We start from the raw sequence: 24,418 nt of genomic DNA, 5'->3' as shown, positions 1-24,418 counted from the left end.
CGGAAAGTCGTGTCTTCTCTTACACCATGAACGACGATTCAGTTGCTCCCAAAGACAGAAAGTCTCGCAGAGGTCTCTTCTATTCTCCGGAGAGATCCAGTGACATCCTCACTGGCACTAGGTCCACTACTCCTTCTCCGGACGGCTCTCGTTCCGACTTGTCTGCTGCTACCGACCACGGCAGACATCCTATTATCCTTGGTATATGTGCCATGGATATAAAAGCGCGGTCGAAGGCCATGCGAGAGATCCTTACTCGTCTAGTGGAGCGCACGCGCGGAGCTATAGAGGTAAAAGTTTTCGGCGACAAGGTCATCCTCGACGAAGGTATGCTCGCTGCGCGTATCTGCTAAAGCGATGTGTCTCACTGATGGTGCTATGACTTCAGAGGTCGAAAATTGGCCGCGCTGCGACGTCTTAATATCTTTTTTCTCAACCGATTTCCCTCTGGACAAGGCGATCTCGTATGGGAAACTTCGTAATCCCTATTGTATAAACGAACTGCACCCCCAAGCACTCCTCTGGGATCGTCGTCTCGTCGGGACTGTTCTTGACCATCTCAAAGTGCCAACTCCACGGCGTCTAGAAGTGTCCCGCGACGGCGGACCGAAGGTTGAAGAAGAACTGCGGGAAATCATGAAACGCAGAATTGGTGTGGACCTTGGTGGCTTCCGGGTCACTCCAGAGGTAATCATGAGCAAGGACGGCGACGCCATCATCATTGACGGGGAAATAATGGAAAAACCGTACGTGGAGAAGCCTGTGAGCGGGGAAGATCACAACGTGTATATCTACTTCAAGGGAGGAGGGGGCCGGATGCTGTTCCGGAAGGTATGTTGCTTGTTACTGGGCTTGTTTCTCTGGCCTTATTCTACCTTCTGACCCAGGTTGGGAACAAGTCTAGCGAGTTGGATCCGAACTTGAATTTCCCTCGAACTGACGGATCGTACATCTATGAGAAATTCGTAGATGTCGATAACTCTGAAGACATTAAAGTCTATACCGTTGGCAAAGACTACACTCACGCAGAAACGCGGAAATCTCCTTTCGTGGACGGTGTGGTCAGAAGAAACACCGAAGGGAAGGAAATTCGGTGAGATTTGAATGTTACTGCGGGATAGGTGTTATTCATACAGGTTATTCTTGGCAGCTTCATAACCCATCTTAGTGAAGAGGAGAAGATGTGGGCTGCGCAAATTAGTGAGGGATTCGGGCAAATGGTGTGCGGCTTCGACATGTTGAGGTGCGACAACGGCAGCACCAGCCAAGTGATAGATGTCAACGGCTGGAGCTTTGTCAAAGGGAATGAAGCGTACTACGGTGAGTAAATATCGTATTCATGAGACCGCGATGTCCCATCGAAGAGATCTCCACAGACAAAGCCGCCGAGATTCTTGCTTCTATATGTATTCAAGCAACCGCTTCCGTGGAGCGTCCCCTCCCTGCGGCCGAGGCGACAATTGAAGAGTCCCCCACGTGGCTGCTCAAAGCGAATGTTACCGTTTTCCGTCACGCTGATCGCACGCCCAAGCAAAAGCTCAAATTTAACTTCCCAATTGGGGAGGTGTGGACCCAACCTTTCGTGCGCCTACTCAACGGCGAAAAGGAGGAGATCATCCTCCGGGAGCGCGCACAGCTCACCCGTATCGCTACTGCGGTCGAAGAAGCGAAAAGCCTTGGTGCAGATGGCGAGAACCTCGCCAAGCTTTCACAGCTCAATTCTGCTCTTTTCAGCAAGATTGAGCTACCCGGAACGAAGGCTCAGCTTAAACCTGTTTATTCGAAGAAGCAGGCAGGCCAAGTGAGGAAGTTGACAAAGCTGACGTTGGTTTTCAAATGGGGCGGCGAGGTATGTGCTGGAAGTGCCCATTGATTGAGTTACGACTCACTTTCCCTCTCAAGTTCACACACTCTGCGAGGTACCAGTCGCGTGACCTCGGAGAGACCATGAGGAAGGACATATCTATAATGAGTACGCCCCCTTGCCTTGGCAGTTTATATTGTGAATGCAGACTAACTCGAATTTGTCTACAGACAAAGATGTTCTCAAGAATGTCAAGGTAAATAGTTTTTATCCAATCACACCAATTGTATTTGACGATTTCGCCCGCTCGCAGATCTACACCTCTTCTGAACGTCGTGTAGTTGCTTCAGCCGAAATATTTGCGGGCGCACTGTTTGATGTGCACCGCGATAGTTACCCTGCAGCTTTGTCGATACCTCCGGTCAGCAACGGCGACGCGTCTTCGCTGTCTTCCCAGGATGGTTATGAGACGAATGCCAGCAATTTCAGCAATGGCAACAACCTCCACTCCTCGACGCCGCGACGCGAGCATTCACAACCATCTGGACAAAGGCCGATTAAATTGATAGTACGGAAGGACCTATTGGACGACTCGAACGCGGCGAAAGACCTCATGGATGACGTGAAGAAGCGGCTGAAGATCCTTCTTCGACCTGGTGAGCCAGAGAAGCGTCCGGAATTGACTTGGCCGAAGAGCATGAAGAAAGAGCCTGTAGAGGTTGTGAAGGTGAGATCTGATCCGTATCGCACAGTGAGGCTCGCTGACGACTGCACACTGAAGGAGGTGATTGAGCTTCTGAACACATTCCGCGATATCATGCGGCGAAATTGGGTGACCCTGGACGTCGACAAAGTCCAGGAACGATGGTACGTTCGGTCCCGCCGTGTGCTGCTCGAATTGCTGGCTGAGAATATGCATGCTAGGTGTTGCGGAGACGAGCCGTGGCTGTTCCGTGAGCGCTGGGAGAAGCTCTTTGAGGACTTCTGCGACGTTAAGCAGGAGAAGTTCGACCCCTCGCGCGTGTCGGAGCTCTACGACACGATCAAGTACTGCGCTTTACACCATCGGACATTCCTCTTCTCCATCTTTAGCGAAAACGGGATGGCAGGTGCTCGGCCTCCACAGGACCGCCGGCTTCACGAGTTGTACGGACGCGCCAAGGCACTGTTCGACCTCGTCGCGCCGCAAGAGTACGGCATTGAGCCTGAGGAGAAGTATGTTTTGTCGTGTATGATTGTTCAATGTTGCTGATTATTTCCGCGCCTGATACAGAGAAGAGATTGGTGTACTGACCTCGCTCCCTCTCCTGCGTAACGTGGTGGAGGATCTCGAGAATGCACGGAACAACGAGGAGTGCTCTCTGACGCTTTATTTCACGAAAGAGAGCCATATCCACACATTGGTCAACCTCGTTCTGCTGTCAGGTCTACCGATTGCCAATCGTCGGATTCCCGAGTTGGACTACTGCGTATGTACCTTTCTTTCTCCTACCTGTACCCGTTCCTGATTTTACTTTTGCCCTCAATTCAAAGTCACACATAACGTATGTTAACTCCAGGTGCACCGTCACGTTCTGCATCGCTAACAAATTTGCAGGTTTGAGTTGTATGAGCGGAACCATGGCCGAGGAAAGTCAGACAAGGAATATTCGATTCGGCTCTCGCTAAGCGAGGGCGCGCATTCTTCGAATGTGCTGGACTCGGCCCTCGATGCGCGGCACTCGCTGAATGTGCAGGCACGCAAGTACGTACGAATGTCCGCTGGTATTTGCAGTGACACTGACACTTTGAATGCACAGGAAATTAACGCAGCATTTGCCGTACAGCCTCGTCATCGAGAAGCTATCGAAACACTTTGACCGGATCAGAGAGGTGAGGTTGTCTCGGGTGCTCACCTTCGAACGATGAGACTGACATGCTGCAGGACGAGGACACGGATCCAGACGAGCCGGTCGAGCTCGACGCGCTGAGCGCGCCGGTCGCCAACGACAGCTCACACGACTATCCTTGACAATCACAGCCATCGACCGTCGCGTCGTCGTCGTCGTCGCCAATAAAGACGTTGTCGTCCGACCACGTGCCGCCGTGCTCGCTCGACGGCTGTTCGTTTCTCAGTCGACTGCTGAAGCTTCGTTCGCGTTTAATCAATATCTCGCCGTTTCGCCACTCTACACCTGCGTAATTTGTCGTATCATTATGGGCGTTGGTTTTCATCTGGCGCGTAGCCGTCGCTTTGGATAGAGTATCTTACACGGTGGTTGGACCATGTCATAGACGATCTAATTTCGGGTCGTGGGTATCTTAGTAGTATTGCATTGCCGGTATATTTCTATCATGATTATATAGTTAAGAGGTAGACAGCAGAGCGGGTATCATAGTGATTTTATGTACTTACACGTCGTATATTTCTGACATAAGAAAATAGAATATTCACGAGACAAGAACTTCGCCCGCGGAACGCTCAGACGGTGTCATCCCACTCCTTCAGCCCAACCCGAGCACGGAGAGTGGCGAGCTGCTCTGGTTTGAGCTCGCGGAACTGGATGCTGTGCGTACCTTTGCCTGCCATGGAAGGGTGGTCGCGGTCGAATAGCGCGGATGCGGACTGCGAGAGCATCGACGACTGGGTGGCGAGCGCGGCAAACGATGACGTCGTGTCGTGATATCTTCAGGAAGAGAAAATCAGAGAAACACGCTACATGAGAGGACGCCGACAGGCTTACAGTCTGCAGACATATCAGCCATGGAGATGGCGGCGGGCGCAGAATTAGGGCTCACCTGTAGGCTTCCTTGTTGAGACAGTCCGCCTCTTTCACCTCGTCCAGTGCATGCTTCTTGAATGCCGCTTTTATCCAGTGCAGCACGTCAAATACGTGGTGTTCCTTTGGTCTGTGCGCTTGTTATATCGGAAGCAATCTTATAGATACGGAACGAGACTGACCTCCACGGCCGAAAGCGCGGCGCGAGGTTAAAGGTGCCACCCTGCTGAGATACGAGAGGGTGAAACACATCTGTCAGAAAGTGGACAGCGGGCGGGCGATCGGGGTACGTTGGAGGGAAGGTGAGGCGGAATTTGAGTATAGAGTCCGTGTAGTATCCTGCGCAGACGTCAAGCTATGGCCGCAGTGGGAAGACATCCCGCGACTGACCCTGGTGGACGAAGAAGACGGCGTCCCAGACGAGGAGGTTGTCGGGCGAGGGCGTGACATACATGCCGAGCGGGCAATGTCCGGCGTGGAGGAGGGCGGCATACTCGAGCGCTACGGCGGTGCGGGTGAGCGCGGGACTGGGGGCATCGGCGACGGCGGTGGTGCTTGTGGCTGAGGCAATGCGAGAGGTGGTCTTGGACCTGTTCCTTGTGGGCGAGGAAAGGTCGATTGTGGGAGAGGGGACGAGCCCGCCAATGGCAAGCATGATCGTCGGAGGAGTTCAGTAGCAGCAGTTGCCAAATGGGGCGATCAGACCTCGGCTATTACGTGAGCAGCCCGGTGAAAGGCAGGTGACCTCTCGACGTTCCGATGGGCACCGAGAGCGTCCAGGTGCTTTTTTTTGTGCGCTGCTGAGGCGCGCTGAGGATCCACGGACAAACAGCTCTCAACTTCAATTCGGATTTCGGGAGGCAGTGAATAAGATGGGAGCGCGGCCAGGCTGCTCGAACTGCCAAAGAACCGGTCCTGCCCGAGCGCATGTGCGCTGTCCCCGATGGCCCCCGCTCCTCCTCTGCGTGCAAGCCCGTTTATAACGTCTTTCCCTATTCGACGTCCATCTCCGTCGTCCTTGTCTTGCTTTCTTTCCCGCCACCGTCTGCAGTTCACCCGTCTCCCAGTCTATATATCGTCTTTCCATTAGATATACATCGTCATGAAGGTGCGTCTCCTGCTTACTCAGCGGCATCGAATTCCCACTTACCCCGCTTTCTCCCTTTTCCAGTTCGCTACCAAGGAAGAACTCGAAGCCCACCAGGCTGCCACCGTTCGAGGTGGCATCGAGGGTTTTGCCGCAGGTCTCGCACTGTCCCTCCCTGCATCTTTCTATGCACAGCGCACCTCCACCTATTACCGCGCTCTCCCCATCCAGCTCAAGGCCCTCGGCGTCGTCCTCGTGGTAGGACCTTTGTTCGCCATCCAGGCTGAGCGCCGCGGCGTCGAGTTCGACCAGTCGACATGGACGGGTGCCGGAAAGCGTGAGCTCGATCGAGAGGAAGCTGCCCAGGTTTCGCGGTGGAACACCCTCGATACCCGCCAGAAACTCTATGACTGGGCAATGCGCAACCAGTACAAGATCATCCTGGGTAGCTGGGCGGCTAGCATGGTTGTCGCTGGTGCTCTCGTGTACGGTAACAAGTGCGTCCCGTGCTCCCGTGATACCTGATCCAGTGTGATGTAATAATACACCCACCACGTATAGATATCAGACGCCTGCCCAGAAGGTCGTGCAGGCTCGTATGTGGGCGCAGGGCCTCACAGTTGGTGTGATGATCGGTGCGGGTATCCTCACCCATTCGCAGCGGGCAGAAGCTGCGAAGCACGTACGTCCGCTATCTTTGTAAGGACGGTTCCGCCGCTGATCTGTATTTCCCCATGCAGCGCGACGTCGACCACTCGTGGGCTTCGATTGTCAGCATAGAAGAGGAGGAAGAGCGAGAACGTGCGCTGGCTCAGAGCAAGCTCCGATTGCTTAACTCCACCCCCGCCCACTCACCGTAGACCGCGTTTTCCTCGACTCTTCGTGACGACTTTCACGGCATGTGTATCGGCCTGCCTTCGCACCTACCTTAGTTGCTCTTCATAACAGGATTGGGAGACTCAACGTGGACTGCAGTGTAGAGGTCACTCGTTAGCTTTACATTTTTTTATTCGTCTCTGTACTCGCAATACATACTTGTGATCTCCACTCGACTCAACTGCAGGAGAGTTTTGTACTGGCTTCCATGAAGGGTTCATAGAATATTTGCATTCACCTGAGGCTTCTGCAAGATCGATCGTAGCGAGTACCGCGATCTGAGATGTTGTCATCCCAGCCAAAGGTGTGGGTGTCAACCAATAACAGCCGTCAACCAGCCTAGCACCCACAAGCGCCTGGCGTTTGCGATGGCGGTCGGGTAAGTGGGCACTGAAAATATTCGCCCAACTCTCTCATTTTTTGCGGGCAGACAAAGCCAAAGGTGAGAAAACATACGACTGCACGCCACCGAGGAGTTTGGTGATGCTCTGACCCTGCATAATTTAAATGGTTTTGCAAATTGACGAGGCCACGGAGTTTGTTCCGCGATCTTACTTGCCTAATTGAGCATCCTAGATCGCGCCTGGTTTTCTGCTCGCGCATGCCATGTCCTCCCTAAGCAGCTCCTCAGATTCTGGCTCTGACTCTGACTCTGCCTCGTCTTCGGCGTCGAAGCGCGCACTGGAACAGGAGGATGTCGAAAGCAGCAATGAGGAAGGCGAGAGCAGCAGCGAGGACGCGAGCGATGCCGGGGAATCGTCTGCGAACTCGGAGGAGATCCCAGTCCTCTCCCATGCAGAGCAGCGGAGACAGAAGAAGAAGGAGCTGAAAGCCACTCTAACACCGGCGGACGAGCCCACACATACGAAGAAGAAAGAAAAGGTGCAAAACACCGCAGAGCTCGCGCCGTCGAAGGTCCCGAAGCGCCAGAACTCGGTGTGGGCGGGCAACCTGTCGTTCAAGACCACGCCGGAGTCGCTACGGGGCTTCTTCGACGGCGTAGGGGAGATCACGCGGGTGCACATGCCCATGAAGATGGTGAGCGGCGGGCCAGGGGACAAGGGTGCGCGGAAAGAGAATCGTGGGTCAGTACACCCCTTTGCTGCGATTATTGTCTCGAGGGATCACGCCGGACGTTCTAGGTTTGCATACGTCGACTTCGCCACCGCCGATGCTAAAGTGATCGCAATCACACTCTCTGAGAAGCCCCTTGAAGGGAGGAGGCTGCTAATAAAAGACGGCCAGTCCAGTCCAGTCTCGACGCTGCTAATAATACAAATTCTGACTTTTTTTCGACCAACAGGTGATGATTACAGTGGTCGCCCTGCCCCTCCGATTGATGCGGCCGCTGGCGCCGACGCGTCCGCTGCGAGTCGCAAGGGCTCTGGAATGTCGAAGACCGCGCAGAAAATTCTTCGCGCGCAGAAGCATCCCCCGGCGCCTACGCTCTTCCTGGGAAACCTCAGCTTCGAGACCACAGAAGCCTCCATCCGCGAGCGTTTCGCGGCACACTGGAAGCAGACGCCGCACGAGGACACAGACGACAAGGCAGGCGCGTCGGCCGCTGGCGCGTGGATCCGCGCAGTGAGGATGGGGACGTTCGAAGATAGCGGAAAGTGCAAAGGGTGGGGCTCTCGCCTTGTCCAGGCGTACGATGCGCTGACTGTTGCGCGCGGTGCGATAGGTGGGCCTTCGTCGACTTCACGAGCGCCGAGCACGCTACTGCGGCTCTCACCAACCCACGAAACCACCGCCTCCTCGGACGGGAGCTCGTGATGGAGTACGCGTCTCCCGACGCCGTCCGCCGGGGCGGGGGCAGCGCGCCTGCGGCGCAGAAAGCGCACGGACCCCACCAGACGCGCCTCGACGCGCGGGAGGCGCCGACGTTTTCGAAGCGCAAAATTCGGACAGAGGAGCCCGAGGCGGACATGGAAACCGACGGGGCACTTGAGCCGCGAGCAAGGCAGCGGCGGCGCCTGGGCCCGCAGCCTCAGATATCGGACAGGAAGCCACAGCGCGATTGGAAGCCCTCGAGGGCGAGGGTGAAACCCGGGGCGGCTTTGGCTCAGGCTAAACGTGAATCGGCCAGTATTGTGCCAAGTCAAGGACAGAAGATTGTGTTTTAGTGGAGGCCGCTCAGCACGGGACGGTACAGGCCGGTCTAGCTAGCTCTGGTCTCAGTGGTCTGATCATAACAACCTTCGTGGAATAGATGAGCAACTCCATGACGAATTAATTATGGGGCTCTGGAACCAAGCCCGTTTGATGGTGCATGTGTAAGAAAACCCACAGAAATGACTCGGATCGTCCGCCCAGCATCTCCGTGAATTTTTGCTACCATGCAATTGCCACGAAGTTGCTATGGAGAGCAGATTTGTATTGCGGTTCTGCGGTCTAGTGCTTTCGTATGTCATTCACACGACGTGCCGTGACGCGTTCGTAACATGCTATCGTGGCGTAAGCTCACAGTTATCACTGTTGCTCGGCACCTGCGACACTGAGACCATCTGGGCCCAGTGCCGCGTTCACCTGATTATACGGCGCGAAAAAAGCCGTCATTGTAATTTTGTAGGGGGTGGGTAACGGTTTCGCGCAACATGCCGCGCTGATCATGGGCCTGCTCCACTGTTCCACAGGCAGGAAGCGCTGTACTCACACACTCAAAATATCCAGAGATAAACATATGCATAACAAGAGAGGTGTACGTGTTTGTGTGTGGGGGGGTTGTAAAGAAAAAGTCAGTAAGTACGAGCAGTAAGTACGAGAGAGCGGGCAACCAATAAGGAATATGATACGAAGGTAGTAGATGTACTATAGAATGTGATGTAGTCACTCCTCCTCCTCCACAACTCCGATCTCGTACTCGCCGCACACGTCCCAGCGCGAGCCCTGCGCCGCCGCCGACACGTACTTCACGAAGTGCATCACGCCCTCGTCGCGCAGGACGAGCAGCAGTCTGTTGAAGCTCGCCTGCACCGTCAGCAGCGTGCCGGTGTCCTCTTCCTCATCCTCCGCCTCCTCATGTGCCGAGCTGCCGTCGGACATCCTGTCCGCACTCTCGCGCGAACGCTTCGCACCTTCGTTGCTATTCTCGTCCGCGCCGCCAGGGCCGTCGGCCTCAGTGGATCGCAAGTGTTTCGTGGAAGTCCGATACACGGCAGGGTCGTCCTCTTCGTCGTGGGGAGCCATGTAACACTGCAAACAATAATCAGCGCATTAATTTAGAACAACACGCGCAGCGAACTGACCTCCCAGCCGCCCCACTCGCCCGTCTGCCACGCACACGGGGCATCCTCTGCCGGTGTGCCGCGGTCGACAGCGGCATCGACATCCTTGTTCTCCCGGCCAGATGTCTGCGGCGTCAGGCCGAGGACGACGTCGAGGCGGGTGTCCTTCGCCTCGCTCGTCGCCAGCGTGTAGTCAAGACCGGGCCTGAAGCGGCGAGCCTCAACCGCGTAGCGCAGCGGGAGCAGGCGCGAGACTGCGGCGAGCCACGCGCGAAACGGCGCGCTGGGGAACAGGCGCGTCTCGAGCTCGTGCACGATCTCGTCGGTCGACTGCCCGAGCCAGCGCGGGTCCGTCGCGCGGGCCATGCGCGGCGCGCTCGGGTCCTCCGGGCGCTGCACGCAGTACCGCCACTTGTGCGGCGGGCCGCGCGCTGTCCACGCGCCGTCGGTGCCCGCGACGTGCGGGGGGATGCGCGTCGCGCGGCCCGGCCCAAGCCCGTCCTGCGCGTCGCGCTCGCTCAGGCCGTGCTCGAGCTTCTCGGCGAGCGGGGCGCAGAGGAAGGAGTGCAGCTCGAGGCTGGACTCGTCGATGAAGCGCGAGGCGAGCGCCTTCATCGTGCGCGCCTGGAGGTACACGGGGTTGAGAAACTCTGAGAGAAAAGAAGCGTCCGCCGCCGAGAGCGCGTCGTCCGGGAGTGGCGCGGGCACCGCGGCCGGGTATGTGGAAAATTCGGTGGACGTGGAGGTCTGAAGGGGGGAGCACGTGAGTGAGGTGGTCGCGTGCGGTGGTGGTGGTGTCGGTGGTGGTGGAGGGGCGACTTACCAGCTGCTCGCGCGAGCTCTTCACTGCCGGCGCGCTCTCTGGCTGGTAGCCTTCCTCCCCTGGCTGTGCCGAGTGGAACCAGCCGCTAATGCTGAGGCGCTGGCGACCGTCCTCTGCCTCGCCGACGACGACCTCCTCGACGGAGTGGAAGCTCTTGCCCGGCTGGACCTCGAAGAATATGAACTGGTTCCATGAGGGGGGTATACTCTTGGCGGGGATAGGCTCTGGCTCGGGGATGCCCTCTGGACCGAGCTTGGTGGGGTAGAGTTCGAGGGCGCCGCCCCAGTCACTCTCCCAGCCGCGGTAGTTGGGGAGGGGCATGTAGAGGATGTAGGAGACGCGACGGGTGCCGATGACGTCGTCGTGGGTGAGCAGGTGGCAGGACTTGCTGTAGGAGACGACGGACATGTCCTGCTTGGTGCCGGAGAGGGGCCCACAGCCGGTGACTGCGCGGAGGAAGTTGCGGAACTGGGCAGAGTAGAGGGCGTCGCGGAGCGTGAGAAGGTGAGGGAGGAGCGCGATCTGTGCGTCGGAGAGGAAGGAGAGGGATGCGAGATCGCCAGTCTGCTTGACCTGGGAGTGGGAGGGGGGGTGAGGTCAGCGTGCGGGTAGGGCGGGATCGCGGCGGAACATGATCATAAAACATGCCTTGTAAATATCAGTCTCTTTTTCGGAAAATTGGAGCTCAGTGAGAGCCTCATCCTTGACACCCTTGAGAAGCTCTTCCTGGAAGAGCTTCTCTACGAGGACATGCTTGAAAGGGACGCTGGAGACGTACTCGTTGTGGAGACGATAGATGTTGGCAGGGGCGAAGAGGCCCGGTGAAAAGTGCTCTGAAACGTCAGAAGACGAGGAGGAATGGGAGATCTTGAGACGCTTGAGGAGGACGGGCTCTGGGTCCGGGGAGGGAGAGCGGTCATGGCTCATGCCCATTAGCGGTGAAGCTGGCGTATGCGCGGAGTGCCAACCAGAAGACGCGATGGAGAGAAGCCAGAGCGAAAAAAAGGGAGGAGAGATATAAGTACGGGCGGGAGGAGGCGCGGGTTCCAGACCAGACGAGATGAAGCTGGAGTACCGCGACAAGCGCCCGTCCCATGTTCACACTGTCACAATCGAGGCCTGCACCCATCCCTTGGCGCGCACCTACCCGTGCTGCTGCTGCTCCTCGTCGCTCCCGGCATTTCGCGCTCCCTGATGCGCCTCTGATCGAACGATCGGCTCTATCGTCCCCGCCCCCGCCCCCGCCCTCTCCTCTCAGGCACACCCAGCCACAGATCACTACACCATCTGCTTCCGGCCTGCGGTAATTTAATCGAAATTACAGTACACTATCTCATAATGCATAGCGTCGGTGCCCGGATTTTGCTATGCATTATGAGGTTTCATGCATTATGGCATTGGATTTTGGCTGTGAAGTGCGGTTTTGTACCGCCCAAGGCCTATGCACTATGAGGTATTATGCATTACCATGTTATGCATTATGAGATAGTGTAAGTACTGTAACTGCAACGACTCTGATGGAGCTATTGAAGTTGGTGACGTGTTCCCCATTCAGATTCCCTCTTGCATCCTCCACTAATGCAACTACTCGAGACTTTTGCCTCCTGTGCTTCCACGATCGGATGTATTTGTGAACAGAAAGAATCATGTCTGAATCTGCACTACGAATTTTCTCGGGGTGACTATTAGTCCAAGAGTCATGATGGTCGACTCGAGGATCTCTATGCCGTCCTACTAAGCGCCCGCACTTCAACGTGCTAATATAATAAATATCCTGCATTTCGCTCGTGAGGTTTTTTCCCCTCAGTACTATTATTGACCCGGATATTCCAAACGGTGCAGTAGTGCCAAATCTCTGCGAATTTGTCCTTGGACTTACTTCAAAAAATGGAACAAGTATTATATTGATATTATTATCTTGATGTTGCATATCTGTGGGTGGATGCCGTGCGGAGATCCAAGTCGGCAGCGTGACCACCCGTGACAAAGTGCAATATCGAGTGTCCCCACAGGCTCCTAAAACCAGCCGTCGCTATAGCGTTCTCGCTCCTTTATCCTACGTTTATGTTTTAGGAGATCATGTGACAAATGTTTTATGAGACTTACCTGATTGAGCGAAACTTACTGTAAAAGGATAGCCGAACAAGAGGAGGAGAACGCTATAGGACGGCTGGCCAAACTGGTCATCCGAGGATACGCCGAGCGCGCACACCCAGCATTTCTCGCAGGAAATCTCGAATAAACCCTAGCATGGGTCTTGTTTTCTGCGACTCCATCAACCCAAATTTGGCGTTCGCGTAGCTCCCCGTCGCGCACTCCTACAGCATTGCAAAGACATGAAAGCTATACAGTGTACTGTGTGTTTCTCTCATTGTGACTTGTTGGAAATTAACCGGAATGCTCTGGTTGTCGGGATGTATGTAAGTACACATCAGATAATTAAGTGCTAGGTAGTGCAACAGCATCAGCTTGAACTTGGGACTGTAGGTTGTGGGTGCCCTGTTCCTGTGGATTAGACAACTCAGTGATCTATCAATTTGGAGTAGTGCTCTCCCCAAATCAACAACATCGCACCTTGCATTCTGCGACGCTGCACGACGGGGAGCTACGCGAACGCCAAATTTGGGTTGATGGAGTCGCAGAAAACAAGACCCATGCTAGGGTTTATTCGAAATTTCCTGCGAGAAATGCTGGGTGTGCGCGCTCGGCGTATCCTCGGATGACCAGTTTGGCCAGCCGTCCTATAGCGTTCTCCTCCTCTTGTTCGGCTATCCTTTTACAGTAAGTTTCGCTCAATCAGGTAAGTCTCATAAAACATTTGTCACATGATCTCCTAAAACATAAACGTAGGATAAAGGAGCGAGAACGCTATAGCGACGGCTGGTTTTAGGAGCCTGGTGTCCCCAGCGCTCTGCAGCACGCTGAGGAATGAGCTCAAATGAATGGAATTGCATTACTGTAATGATTGCACCTGCATTAGTGGGCCACTAATATATATGTGGGTCCAACGAACAGCTTGCAATGGCCAGAGGGCTAATGAGACGCGCATCGACGCGCGATTTTATCGCGTCGTTACTTCACGCGCGGCACTTCACGACCACAACAGACCAATATTTGCGACTCGTCTTCCCGAACAGAAGACGAACAATACTTCCACCCGCCAGTACCACACGTCCTCGGGGTATCGTGCGGCGTACAACAGACTAGTTGCATTCAGCAGAGATTAGGTACATTCGTGACAGTAGTAAGACCGCATCCGCGCCGCGGCCAGGCCGCGGACGACCGCTGTCAGGGCGAGCCAGCAGACCAAGCCCGCAGCCACACTACGGCGCACCCAGAGCGGAAAAAAAGGAGGAAAAAAATACAGAAAGAGTACGGTGTAAATGCTCAGGTCGCGGAGAGATCATGCGGTGGGACTTGAAGGAAGGAGGGACGCGCTGATAGGTAGAAGGGTTTAAGACACAAAGCGGAGTATAAATATTCCAGTCTGCAAACCGAGGCTCCCCAGAAAAAATTGAGATGCACTACGCAGGCCCAGATATCTTATTGAAGAAGGTTACACGATGAACACGCTGATCTGCAGGGAGCGACGCGGGTGCTCCACGGCCAGCTCACGCCAGGCTCTCTAGCTCCGTCTTCTCATCCGTGGACGCGGTCCCGCTGTCCTGCCGTAACACCGATGCAGTACTGCGACTATGGCGGTGCGAATGCGAGTGCGGGTGAGAATGTGAGTACGAATAAGAGCGCGAATGCCTGTGCGACCGGGGTGACGTCGGGGAGGAAATCCACGCCTCTGTCGCGTTCATCTTCCGCGCGTCTGCCTCCGACATACCACCGACGGGTACGGGCGCGTACACGACGATGTCTTCCGACGGGCTTGTGCCCGACGGCACATTGTTATTGAAGTTGAACGAGCCGGATGACGGGGAGGTAGGTGTGGGGAGGAGATATATGCGGTGAAGCGAGTCTGTTGAGATCGGACGGAGGCTCGTGTGCGACTTCGCGCTGGTGAAGATATCGCGGACGAGATGGTGATAGAGCTTCGATATTGCGATGACCATATGCAGCTGCTCGAACATCAGTCTCAGTGGGAACACGCGAAGGGGTGGTTACTCACCCGTATGACGATGAGAATGAACATCATTCCCATGACTGCCAGCACAGCGCGCTCGAACCAGAGCTCGCAATTCTCAAGTGTAAGCCCCATCTCAGACAGGTCACGTATGAGCTCCGGATGGCGGGAGATTTCCTCGCACACGGATGTGCGCACATAGGGGCGGCTGAACGACGCATAACTGAGGAAGAGCGTACCCGCTGTCGTGAAGACAAAGTCGCCGATGGAGTAGTCGCGGTAGAATCGTACAAAGGAGGGTGAGTTCTGCAACGCGCAACACATCAGGGGGCAGGAGAAGAAACTGGGGTCAGGAGACGGACCTTGGCCAGGCCTATGAGACCGGCGCAGCACGCGGCGGCAGCAGCAGCAAAATATGCGGAGAGAAGAGCCCAGATGATCTTGACACTGTCTACCCTCCAGACATCAGCCTTGGCCTCCCATTCCGACTCGGACTCCCATCCCAACGAGCGCCAGAGGGCGAGGAGACGCACAGCCACAACAAAGTTGCAGAGGGTGCCGATGAGGGCGGCGGCGAGCGATGCGTACCTGTGCGAGGAGAGGAGTCTGAGCATGGAGTGTGGTGGAGAGAGGAGATGGCAATGGGGCGAGGGTTTGGGCACGGACATAGACGTAACAAGGAAGAGCGCTCCGGGCGCTGCTGATTCATGGAGATGACGATCATGCTTACCTTTCTAAGCGACGCGTCATGCACGACTGGCAGGTGGACGAGTAGGCCTCGATGAAGTGGCGGCGGCGGGAGAGGCGGGGAGACAAGGAGGGGAGAACGACTTATGTAGCGTGAGGGCGGAAGACAAGAAGGAGAATAGGGGAAGATCACACTCGTACGAGTGTCGCCAGTCATTCGAGCTGTATCAGCGCTCCCGGCCTGCTTTCGGCATGGCATGCGTCTTCCTTGCTTTCGGACCCGAGTTCCTCCTCCTCCTGACTCGCAGTCAATGTTTACATGCAATTAATACTAGACGGCTCCCCTTCCTCTTAAGCTTTACCCTCTGCATTTTGCTGAATTCGTCGCCCCGCCAGTTCGCTGTTTCAACGACATCATGCCGGCATGTCGGCACTTCCGACGCGTACTATCTACGGTGAACTTTTTTTGTGATATTCCTGGAGACGTAGTCCACGCATTGTTTTCCGCTTCATACCTCAGTTGCGACGCGACACCTCCGTCGTGATGAACAACATAACAGCTGCGCCCCGAAACACGTTACTAACCGCCGGACCCGATGACTGGTCGACATCAGTCAGCGTGCGGGTTTCGTCGGACGCCCACGAAGTAACTGCTCTCTGTACTACGCCTGCTACTATCCGCCGAGCGTATCTCGATATTACCCGATGCATTGCGGGAATTGTCAGCGCGGGTCAGGAATCACCGGCTGCCGCGCTCTCGCGGAAGTTTCGCCATGCGATGGACGCGGCAGGCGGGGATGGTGCGGACAGGTGCGGACGCGTTAGACGACACGAGCATTCGCGTTTTCCACGTCGGGACTCTGTCTGTTGCACTTGTAATGAAAACGCACGTGCTAGTTAGTCCTTTCGTACAAATGTACCAGCCAGTGAAAGTCGCGTCCAAGTTCGAGAACTCTGCTGCTGTCGTCTATTGCAAGTACGAGCCCGCCCACTATAGTCTGCCTACGCTGGACCCTTGGGCGAGTTCTCAGCAATGATGTCCCGCCACGAATGGTCGGGTTCCTGTCCTCGAACACCGCCAGACTCGGCATACTGGAATACGATACATGCACGCGACTACGCACCAAGTGTCGCACGCCGTTATCATCGGTCTGCTTGTGGTGTCGCGCATGCGTGAGCACGCCAGCTGCAATCAAAATGCCGACCGTCAATCCCTGTGCCCACATACGTGCCTGCACGACCTGATTTGCCCCCAGCGGCAGTATCAGCACAGTCAACTCAGCCCACGATGCTGCGCGACTTACCTTCTGCGGCATCGACTGGTAGCTAACCCCCCGCGCATCAGTATCCGTTTATGAGTAGACGCGTTGAAACACGCTCACGGGTCACGCATGATCCAGCCAAATGCGCCGACCATCGTCGCCGTCCACGCGCCCGCGATGATCCCGTATTCATGCCTTGCGGCGACATCACGGATCTTCTGGCCGAGCGTCAGCGACTCCCAGCGCTGCTGCAGGCGCGCGTTCACTGTGTCTATCTCTTGCTTCCCAACGCCAGTCCTGCATACGAGGAAAAATCATACATCCAATGTGACTTCAAAGAGTAAGGTAGCCCACGCACCAATGCTCCTTCTCAAACTTCAGACCAGCGTGGTCCGCAGAGATGACGAAGGCTGGCACGGCGACGAGGATGACGCCGAACGTCTTGATTGACGGTGGGAGCGCGCGGTAGTACGACCAACGCCTGTGCAGGAGGTACGACGCGGGGAGCGCGAATGCGAGCCCGCCCGCAAGCCCCTTCGCACCGCCTGCGATCGTCGCGCGCTGCTGTGCATCCTGCTCTTCTCTCGTGATGACCTGCAAAGATGCGGTCAATGTGACCGCTTGTACAGGTGCCACTCCTTGTGCACCTTCATTTTTTGAGTTGCTCTGACTTGAAGATCGTGAACTTGGCTATGCTGTTATATACAGGAGGGTCGGGGGATAAGGCAAGGAGACTGCATGCATGTGCACCACTATGGAGAAGCGGCCCCAGCCGGATAATGTGTGAAGGCGCGCAGACGTCATGCCCACGTAGTGCACTCGACGTCGAACAACTTCATCGGATAGCACTTCTTTCCTGCGAACCTCGTCGATGTTCGGAATCGGAGCCGCAGCCAGGCTGAAATGGTTGCTTATTGGATGCTAAAGCTGTATGCATACGTTCGCAGTCTGGAGCACAAGATTTAAATAATCGCAATAAAAAATACTTCAATGAAAACACAGGCGGAGAGTTGGCTATACTTAGCACCATGTGGGTTTCCCAGCACGTGATCGCGACGCGTCCTGCGGACAAGCCTAGACCCGTAGTCGCAAGTACCGTGCCAGAGTTAGGGTGAGTACATACTGGAAGCATAGGAAATTTTCATCTGCCCACGATGATGAGGAAGACAGTCTGATGCTATCACAAGGAAGTTTGGATAAATGGCTGAGGTCAGACTATGGTGTCGGACTTAGGACTCCAGCTTCGTTATTGCTCTAGTCCTCAAGGATACAGACAAGAAACGAGGTCAAAGCATCGTGCAGACAAAAAAGCATGGAAGATGCGGTGCAGCAGCAATGATCATGAGGTGGAAGGAATTACAACCTGGCCGGCCGTTGCCGCGTCCAATGAGTTCACGTGGACACACCGGTACCTACCCCGCAACGTTCGCCCCGGCCTGCTATAAGTAACATGGGCGCACTCGCACGCACATCTCATAGCTCTTCTTCGAGCCGCCATGTCGCCCGTAGCCGCCTCCAAAAGCGCTATCCGCCGCCTCATCAATGCCGCTCAGCACACCGCGTGCCCGTGCCATGGCTGCCGCGCAGGGGGCTCGCATAACCCCATGCATGCGATCAGCCAGGTGAGAAAGTTCGCTAGCCCCGTGGACGCTCCCCCTGTTGAAAAGGAGTACGCGTTCGAGGTGGGTCGTTGGACTCGGCATGCAGAATGGGTCTCATGCTCATCGAGTGCGTAGGTTGCTGCATCTAACCTGAGGTTCGGTGAGGGTGTGACGCGCGAAGTCGGCATGGACCTGAAGAACATGAAAGCTCGCAAGGTACCGGTCCATCAACTGTCCCAGCTGTATCTTTCGCTGATTCACGCTCGTCTTCAGGTTGCCGTCTTCACAGACCCGATCATCGCCAAACTCCCGCCAGCCAAGATGGTAAGCACCCGCGCGTCGTCCATCCCGCTCACTTCACACTGGCTCCCGTAGGCCATTGCGTCTCTGGAAGCACAGATCGATCTGCCCTTTGAGGTTTACGACCGCGTGGTGTGCGAGCCCACCGAAGCCAGCTGGCGGGACGCGATAGCATGGTCGCGGCAACATGACTGCAGTCATTTTCTAGCGTAAGTCACTTCATAGACGTTCATGTGTCTGACCGAAATTTGACATGATCACAGCGTTGGAGGTGGCAGTGTCATGGACACGGCGAAGGCTGCGAATTTGTGCGTATCTCAGAAGCTCAAAATCTGCCTTGAGGTGAAGTAACCTTGGACCAGGTTCACAGTGTACAAAGATGCCGATCTGTTTGACTTCATAAATGCTCCTATTGGCAAGGGTCTTCCGATTGACAGACAGCTCAGACCACTCATCGCAGGTACGCAGCTGCATTTCGCGGAAGTATAAGTATGTTTGACTGATACATTCTCTCTTCGTTAGTCCCAACGACTGCAGGTACTGGCTCTGAGACGACGGGTACAGCGATTCTCGATATCACCTCTATGTCGTTCAAGACCGGTATCGCAAACCGTGCCATGAAGCCTGCCTTGGGTATTGTGGATACGCTCAACACGCGTACATGTTCAAGAGGCCGGTCCGCGCCATAGATTATGTCCTTTCCATGCTAATATGGTTTCGTAGAATTGCACATCAGCACCGGACTTGATGTCCTCTTCCACAGCTTGGAGAGTTACACTGCTATCCCGTTAGTTTGTTGCCAGCGCATACTATGACTGATACTAAGCAAGAGCATTTGGCAGCTATAATGAGCGCACGCCTCGGCCCTCCAACCCCATCCTCCGTCCGGCCTACCAGGGCAGTAATCCTGTCGCCGACATTTTCTCCATGTGGGCGCTACATACCACAGTCAAGAACCTGCCACGAATCTCGAAGAACTTGGACGACCACGAGGCTATGAGGCAGATGATGTGAGTCAATACTGAGTTCCACGGTAGGTCTGCGTTGATTTCAATTGTACAGGCTCGCGGCTTCCTTCGCTGGTATCGGTTTCGGAAATGCTGGCGTGCACTTATGCCACGGAATCAGCTATCCTGTAAGTGACACTTGTCTTGTGAAGTGTAGAGAACCTGTAGGATCGATGTACGTCCATAGATCTCTGGCTTGAACAAGCAGGGCCCGAAGTACAAATTTACGGGTTACAACGTCGACCATCCCATCATTCCTCATGGTATCAGGTAAGTTCGAGTATAGGTGAACCATGTCTTGACCTCGCACTGAATTCTACCCCGCTTTGAAGTGTCGCACTCCCTGCTCCGGCCGTCTTCCAGTTCACCGCGCCATCCTCCCCCTCACGACACCGCGAAGCGCTCGCCATCTTCCACGGTACGACGCCATCCGACCCCACCATCTCTGCCATTCCTGACGTCGAGATCGGCGCACATCTGTACGAGGCCATCGCGCGCTTCCTCGACAACCTCGGCGTTCCTCGCGGGCTTAAGGCGGTCGGATACACCAAGGCAGATGTAGGCAAGCTGGTCGACGGGACGATCCCTCAGAGACGCGTGTTGGATCTTGCGCCGGGTATTGGTGATGTCGCTGGTGCAGATGGCCGAGAGCACTTGACGAGGATCATCGAAAACTCTTTCGAATATTAGGCTTAACAATGGTCATGCTTCCTGTTGTGGATGTACCAATGACTTTCGAATGGATCTCTGGATGGTAGTGTGCATACTTGTCTAACTCTGAGTGGTGTCGACTGTCGGCGGGACGTCTGCGAGTCCGAATTGTCAAACTGGATGCCTTCCCGTAGGCCCAGCCGTTTAGAGACGTTCTAAAGCTGAATTTCGTCTGTGAACAAAGTGAGACCTTTCTAAACCTTACAAGAGAATCGCTTCGCACTATGCGCTCCGCGATTCGTTCATTTGGGTCAAATTTGGGTAGCATAGATGGAAAGCAGAATGTTTTACAAATTACTAATCAAACTAAAATTATAGTAGTGATTTGTTGCAAACTATGTAACTATGTTTCTCGTTGTAGTTGTAGGGTGTCATGCGCATTGGGAACGCAAGTCATTGCTGAATAAAGTTGGCCGTGTGAGAACAGATATCGACGAACGTCGAGAATGAGTTTTTGAACAGTAAGGTGGTGGCATAGCATAGGGCGAGATGTGACATAGCAATGACGTCGACGATGTGTTGAAGCGGCGCGAGCGGGAAAGGAAGAGAATGCGCAGTGTTTTTGAACAGTAAGGTGGTGGCATAGCATAGGGCGAGATGTGACGTAGCGATGACGTCGACGATGTGTTGAAGCGGCGCAAGCGGGAAAGGAAGAGAATGCGCAGTGGAGGAGCAAAGATGGAGACGGAGTGAACTGAGAGCGAATCGGGGGCAGAAATGACGGACGGTGGAAATTTTAAAGATAGTTAGGTATCTGGAAGGGGGGGTCGACCTAGTCTCGGAACCAGACGTTCGGTGGTAGCAGGGAATCACGTGAAACTGACAGCGGAGAGCGAAAAAGAGATGCACAGCTACCACCTACACGCCCGTTTTGCGAAGTGCTGAAATTCAGCTAAAATGTGTCACGTTGCCAGGGCGGCCTGCCAAGGTTGTGGGAGCCGACTCGACAGCTGATTCCAAGAGTGAAATCGTATAAGGACTGTTGGAAATGGCCGGAAAAGAGGCAATCCGAGGGCATCCGAGGGATGCGCCACAGCGGAGATTAATTACATAATGTGGCCATTATATAAAAGGATATCTATATTTGGAGCAATGAGAGCTCCGCAGCCACATCTTCGTCCCGATCCTTTACCTCGCGTCCGGTCCGATTCTCTCAGATTAAATTCCTCGCTTCCCAAAAGGGCTACGAGCCCCCGCATTTTCTAACAGGTTATGAGCCCCGAGACGATTGCAATCCTCGGACATAGGCTCTTCTCTGAATATATAGCTGAGTCCTTGACCCCTATTCACCAAAAGGCTGATATACTGCATTGCACAACAAGTAATAGGAGATCTCAGCAGTCCTATGTATGATTTAGGACTACTGAGGAAAAATAATATTGTTTTGTGCCTAAAGACTTCGCCGGATAATGATTCGGCAGACGCGGTCAAAAGAGCTGCGCAGAGAAGCGTTGGGAGGCCAAGCGCGCCTAAATAGGAGCGTGCGAGAATGAGATGCGCTCTTGCTGTCCTAAGAGGCAGAACTGCGGTAAATGCGAGTGCTAAGACCTGGAGCTCAGAGCCTAGAGTGCAAGACCAGAGACTGAGAGTCCATAGAGAGACCACAGTCCCGAGTCAAAGACTCAGAGCCAGAGATGAGAGGCCAAACTCGAAAACCCGAGGCGCGAGATGTGTCATTGAGATAAGATTAGATGAGGATGCAAAGCGCCTTGGGAACGCAGAGCGCCTAAAGCAGATAAGCGAGATAAGATAAGATGATGCGCATGCATACTGCGCACATCAGCATGGTGAGCCTCGAGGAATATGGCACGTGCAAAGATGCACGGAAGCTGTGACGCGATGTGCGTTAGTGGTGAGAGATGCACTTGCAATGCGTGGACCCCCGAGCCATAGCCAGAAGACATTTTCGAGCCCCAAGCTCAGGAAGCAGACTCTGTATCACCGGAGAAAAGCTGAGGCCATAGCCGATGATTAGATCTGGCAGGCAAGGCAGAGCGGGATGCGGAGACTGGGGCCTATAAACACAAATGTAAGGCCCAACAATATATATTTCTACGGGCCAAAAACAGTGTGAAGCTGTATGCAGTACTGTACTTAACGGAGTACAGAATAAAATCAACCGGTATAATGGGTATATCACCGGAAAGAAGCCAAAGCTGATCGTGAGCAAAGGCACTAAATTTAGATGGTCGAGAGTATCGAAAGGGCAATCTACAGTAATTGCTCAGTAGCCGGCCAATGAGAGTGAGATGAGTGTGACTGCGCTGCACTCGCCATTCCAGAAAGAAAGCCGTAGAATGTCTAAATTGAACACTACTCGATTGAATGTGCCTATGAGCACAATTAAAGATGCTACCCTCAAATACAATATTAGCATCCAGGGCTACAAAAATATATTGGTAAGCTACATGGATGGAGTGAAATGTAGGGCGCATGAATGCGTCAAGACCACCTAGCCGGGCTCCCTGCAAACCAATGGACAGACGTGTCACATGGTAAGGAGAAGCCCGATGTCCCCAAACTAGGCGGAACTGCAGACGTGCAGCGCCAGGGGGAGAGAAAATGAAAAATTCCAGACCCCTCGCCAATTAGCATGGCAGACGTGCATGCATGGGAAGGAGATCTGAAGTCCCATAAAACTCAAAGCGACTGCAGACATGCAGTGCGAGGGGAAATCAGGGGGAGCATATTAGCACCGGGTCCACTACCAAGCAACGTGACAGACGTGCCGCGTGCGGAGATGAGTCCCGAAGTCTCCAAACTAGGCTGAACTGCAGACGTGCAGTGCCAGGGGGAAGAAAAGGAAATTGCCGGATCCCATACCAACCAATACTGCAGACGTGCAATATGGGGATGAGAGATCCGAAGCCCTAAAACCTCGGCAGCCATAGACGTGTGGCGCGAGGGGGAGCTAGGGAATTCCGCACCACAGTCAACTGCCACATCAAATCCGCGCAGCGCAGATGGGATGATGATCCCGAAGAACGCGAAGAAGGTGGGACTGATGCACACAAAAAAGGAAAGGCCCACAGACAGAAAAGTCGGTAAAATCTACCGAATGATCTGGATGCCAAGAAGGACGATCCGGAGAACGCGCGCCAACAGAAGCGCGCATATGAGCTAAAAATGCTCAGAATTGAAAAAATGAAAAATCGCACTCTGGCTAGTAGCGAGTGTTATTTGGTGTTGGGGGAACCCTCACCAGATTCCGACAGCGGGCTTTTCCCACTGGGTTTTTTCCCGCGAGGTTTTAACTGCTGGTCTACCCCTACCAGAAGGTAGGATGGTCGGGAGTGTGTATCTGAGGACCATCAGACGGCGATATTAATCGCATGCGATCCTCAAAATATTTATTGTCCTATCCCGGAAAGAAAAACAATCCCTAAGCCAAGGCATCAGAAGCAAATAAATATGCTCGAATGCCCGTCGGCTTGAGGGGGAGTGTTGGAAATGGCCGGAAAAGAGGTAATCCGAGGGCATCCGAGGGATGCGCCACAGCGGAGATTAATTACATAATGTGGCCATTATATAAAAGGATATCTATATTTGGAGCAATGAGAGCTCCGCAGCCACATCTTCATCCCGATCCTTTACCTCACGTCCAGTCCGATTCTCTCAGATTAAATTCCTCACTTCCCAAAAGGGCTACGAGCCCCCGCATTTTCTAACAAGGACCCCTGACAATTGGCCAAGATGCCTGATCTAGAGGGGCCAAAAATGTCCGTTAGGAAAGTGAGATTTTTGACCCGAAATGTCCGCAAAAAATGAGGCATCACCCCCAATTTTTCGGCCCATGTCCGCATTTTACCTCAGGCATGGCATCACGTTCGACCCCAAAAAAGGGAATTTTGGGCGCTTCCAGGACGGCGGCGAAGCCGCCGCCCCTTCCGCCCTCCTTCGAGGCGTCTCGACAAACATTTGTCCGGTCCCGGATCAGCTCCCCCAGGTTCAGCCTTCCGATGTCCGCGAAATGGCTCAGGCTATATGGTAGTCAACCCCTTGATTTGTCCGTGAAAAACCAGGCATGAGGCTCTCGAAAGTCCAAATTTTGTCCGAAATCGGCTCAGGGATCCTCCCCAATTGTCAGGGGTCCTATCGTATATCCGTCAAGGCTTGCACAAGAGCTATCTGGTGCAGATCTGACCGAATGAGCTCCCAATCATATCCGCTCCGCTACCTTTTCCATCTGGTTCAGATAGGTC

The 24,418-nt window shown here is 54.4% G+C and overlaps 8 protein-coding genes across 8 annotated transcripts; 5 read left to right on the top strand and 3 right to left on the bottom strand.

Annotated features, from left to right (window-relative positions):
* Positions 1-26: 26 nt before the first annotated feature.
* Positions 27-3,815, top strand: SCP_0208180 (Inositol hexakisphosphate and diphosphoinositol-pentakisphosphate kinase; the record flags this gene model as incomplete). Its single annotated transcript, XM_027754730.1, has 14 exons — positions 27-327; positions 389-831; positions 888-1,093; positions 1,151-1,320; positions 1,377-1,849; positions 1,903-1,972; positions 2,035-2,060; positions 2,118-2,671; positions 2,729-3,019; positions 3,078-3,273; positions 3,338-3,348; positions 3,402-3,548; positions 3,604-3,676; positions 3,729-3,815. The coding sequence occupies 14 exons, from the start codon at positions 27-29 to the stop codon at positions 3,813-3,815; spliced, it is 3,048 nt and encodes a 1,015-aa protein (XP_027610531.1).
* Positions 3,816-4,265: 450 nt separating this feature from the next.
* Positions 4,266-5,218, bottom strand: SCP_0208170 (putative protein crossbronx; the record flags this gene model as incomplete). The annotated part of the gene is made up of 4 exons (XM_027754729.1): positions 4,266-4,470; positions 4,583-4,693; positions 4,746-4,902; positions 4,954-5,218. The coding sequence occupies 4 exons, from the start codon at positions 5,216-5,218 to the stop codon at positions 4,266-4,268; spliced, it is 738 nt and encodes a 245-aa protein (XP_027610530.1).
* A 447-nt stretch (positions 5,219-5,665) lies between these two features.
* SCP_0208160 (Respiratory supercomplex factor 2, mitochondrial) lies at positions 5,666-6,510 on the top strand (the record flags this gene model as incomplete). Its single annotated transcript, XM_027754728.1, has 4 exons — positions 5,666-5,671; positions 5,735-6,147; positions 6,212-6,332; positions 6,391-6,510. The coding sequence occupies 4 exons, from the start codon at positions 5,666-5,668 to the stop codon at positions 6,508-6,510; spliced, it is 660 nt and encodes a 219-aa protein (XP_027610529.1).
* A 622-nt stretch (positions 6,511-7,132) lies between these two features.
* Positions 7,133-8,652, top strand: SCP_0208150 (RNA-binding protein; the record flags this gene model as incomplete). The annotated part of the gene is made up of 4 exons (XM_027754727.1): positions 7,133-7,611; positions 7,669-7,775; positions 7,830-8,151; positions 8,211-8,652. 4 exons carry the CDS (start codon positions 7,133-7,135, stop codon positions 8,650-8,652), a joined length of 1,350 nt encoding a protein of 449 aa, XP_027610528.1.
* Positions 8,653-9,355: 703 nt separating this feature from the next.
* Positions 9,356-11,509, bottom strand: SCP_0208140 (Prolyl 3,4-dihydroxylase ofd1; the record flags this gene model as incomplete). Its single annotated transcript, XM_027754726.1, has 4 exons — positions 9,356-9,721; positions 9,775-10,500; positions 10,577-11,149; positions 11,285-11,509. The coding sequence occupies 4 exons, from the start codon at positions 11,507-11,509 to the stop codon at positions 9,356-9,358; spliced, it is 1,890 nt and encodes a 629-aa protein (XP_027610527.1).
* A 161-nt stretch (positions 11,510-11,670) lies between these two features.
* On the top strand, positions 11,671-11,883 carry SCP_0208130 (hypothetical protein; the record flags this gene model as incomplete). Its single annotated transcript, XM_027754725.1, has 1 exon — positions 11,671-11,883. One exon carries the CDS (start codon positions 11,671-11,673, stop codon positions 11,881-11,883), a length of 213 nt encoding a protein of 70 aa, XP_027610526.1.
* Positions 11,884-14,187: 2,304 nt separating this feature from the next.
* Positions 14,188-17,250, bottom strand: SCP_0208120 (predicted protein; the record flags this gene model as incomplete). The annotated part of the gene is made up of 9 exons (XM_027754724.1): positions 14,188-14,643; positions 14,694-14,954; positions 15,011-15,236; positions 16,342-16,397; positions 16,460-16,576; positions 16,640-16,661; positions 16,718-16,894; positions 16,956-17,191; positions 17,245-17,250. The coding sequence occupies 9 exons, from the start codon at positions 17,248-17,250 to the stop codon at positions 14,188-14,190; spliced, it is 1,557 nt and encodes a 518-aa protein (XP_027610525.1).
* An 843-nt stretch (positions 17,251-18,093) lies between these two features.
* SCP_0208110 (NAD-dependent methanol dehydrogenase) lies at positions 18,094-20,195 on the top strand (the record flags this gene model as incomplete). The annotated part of the gene is made up of 12 exons (XM_027754723.1): positions 18,094-18,279; positions 18,334-18,414; positions 18,472-18,522; positions 18,574-18,707; positions 18,762-18,806; positions 18,861-18,958; positions 19,021-19,170; positions 19,222-19,285; positions 19,341-19,508; positions 19,561-19,633; positions 19,693-19,775; positions 19,838-20,195. 12 exons carry the CDS (start codon positions 18,094-18,096, stop codon positions 20,193-20,195), a joined length of 1,491 nt encoding a protein of 496 aa, XP_027610524.1.
* Positions 20,196-24,418: the final 4,223 nt, after the last annotated feature.

This window comes from Sparassis crispa (genome assembly GCF_003851025.1).
Source record: "Sparassis crispa DNA, contig_000001F, whole genome shotgun sequence".
Lineage (NCBI taxonomy): Eukaryota > Fungi > Basidiomycota > Agaricomycetes > Polyporales > Sparassidaceae > Sparassis > Sparassis crispa.
Note: the sequence above shows the minus strand (reverse complement) of the source record. Positions and strands in the feature narration are given on the sequence as shown.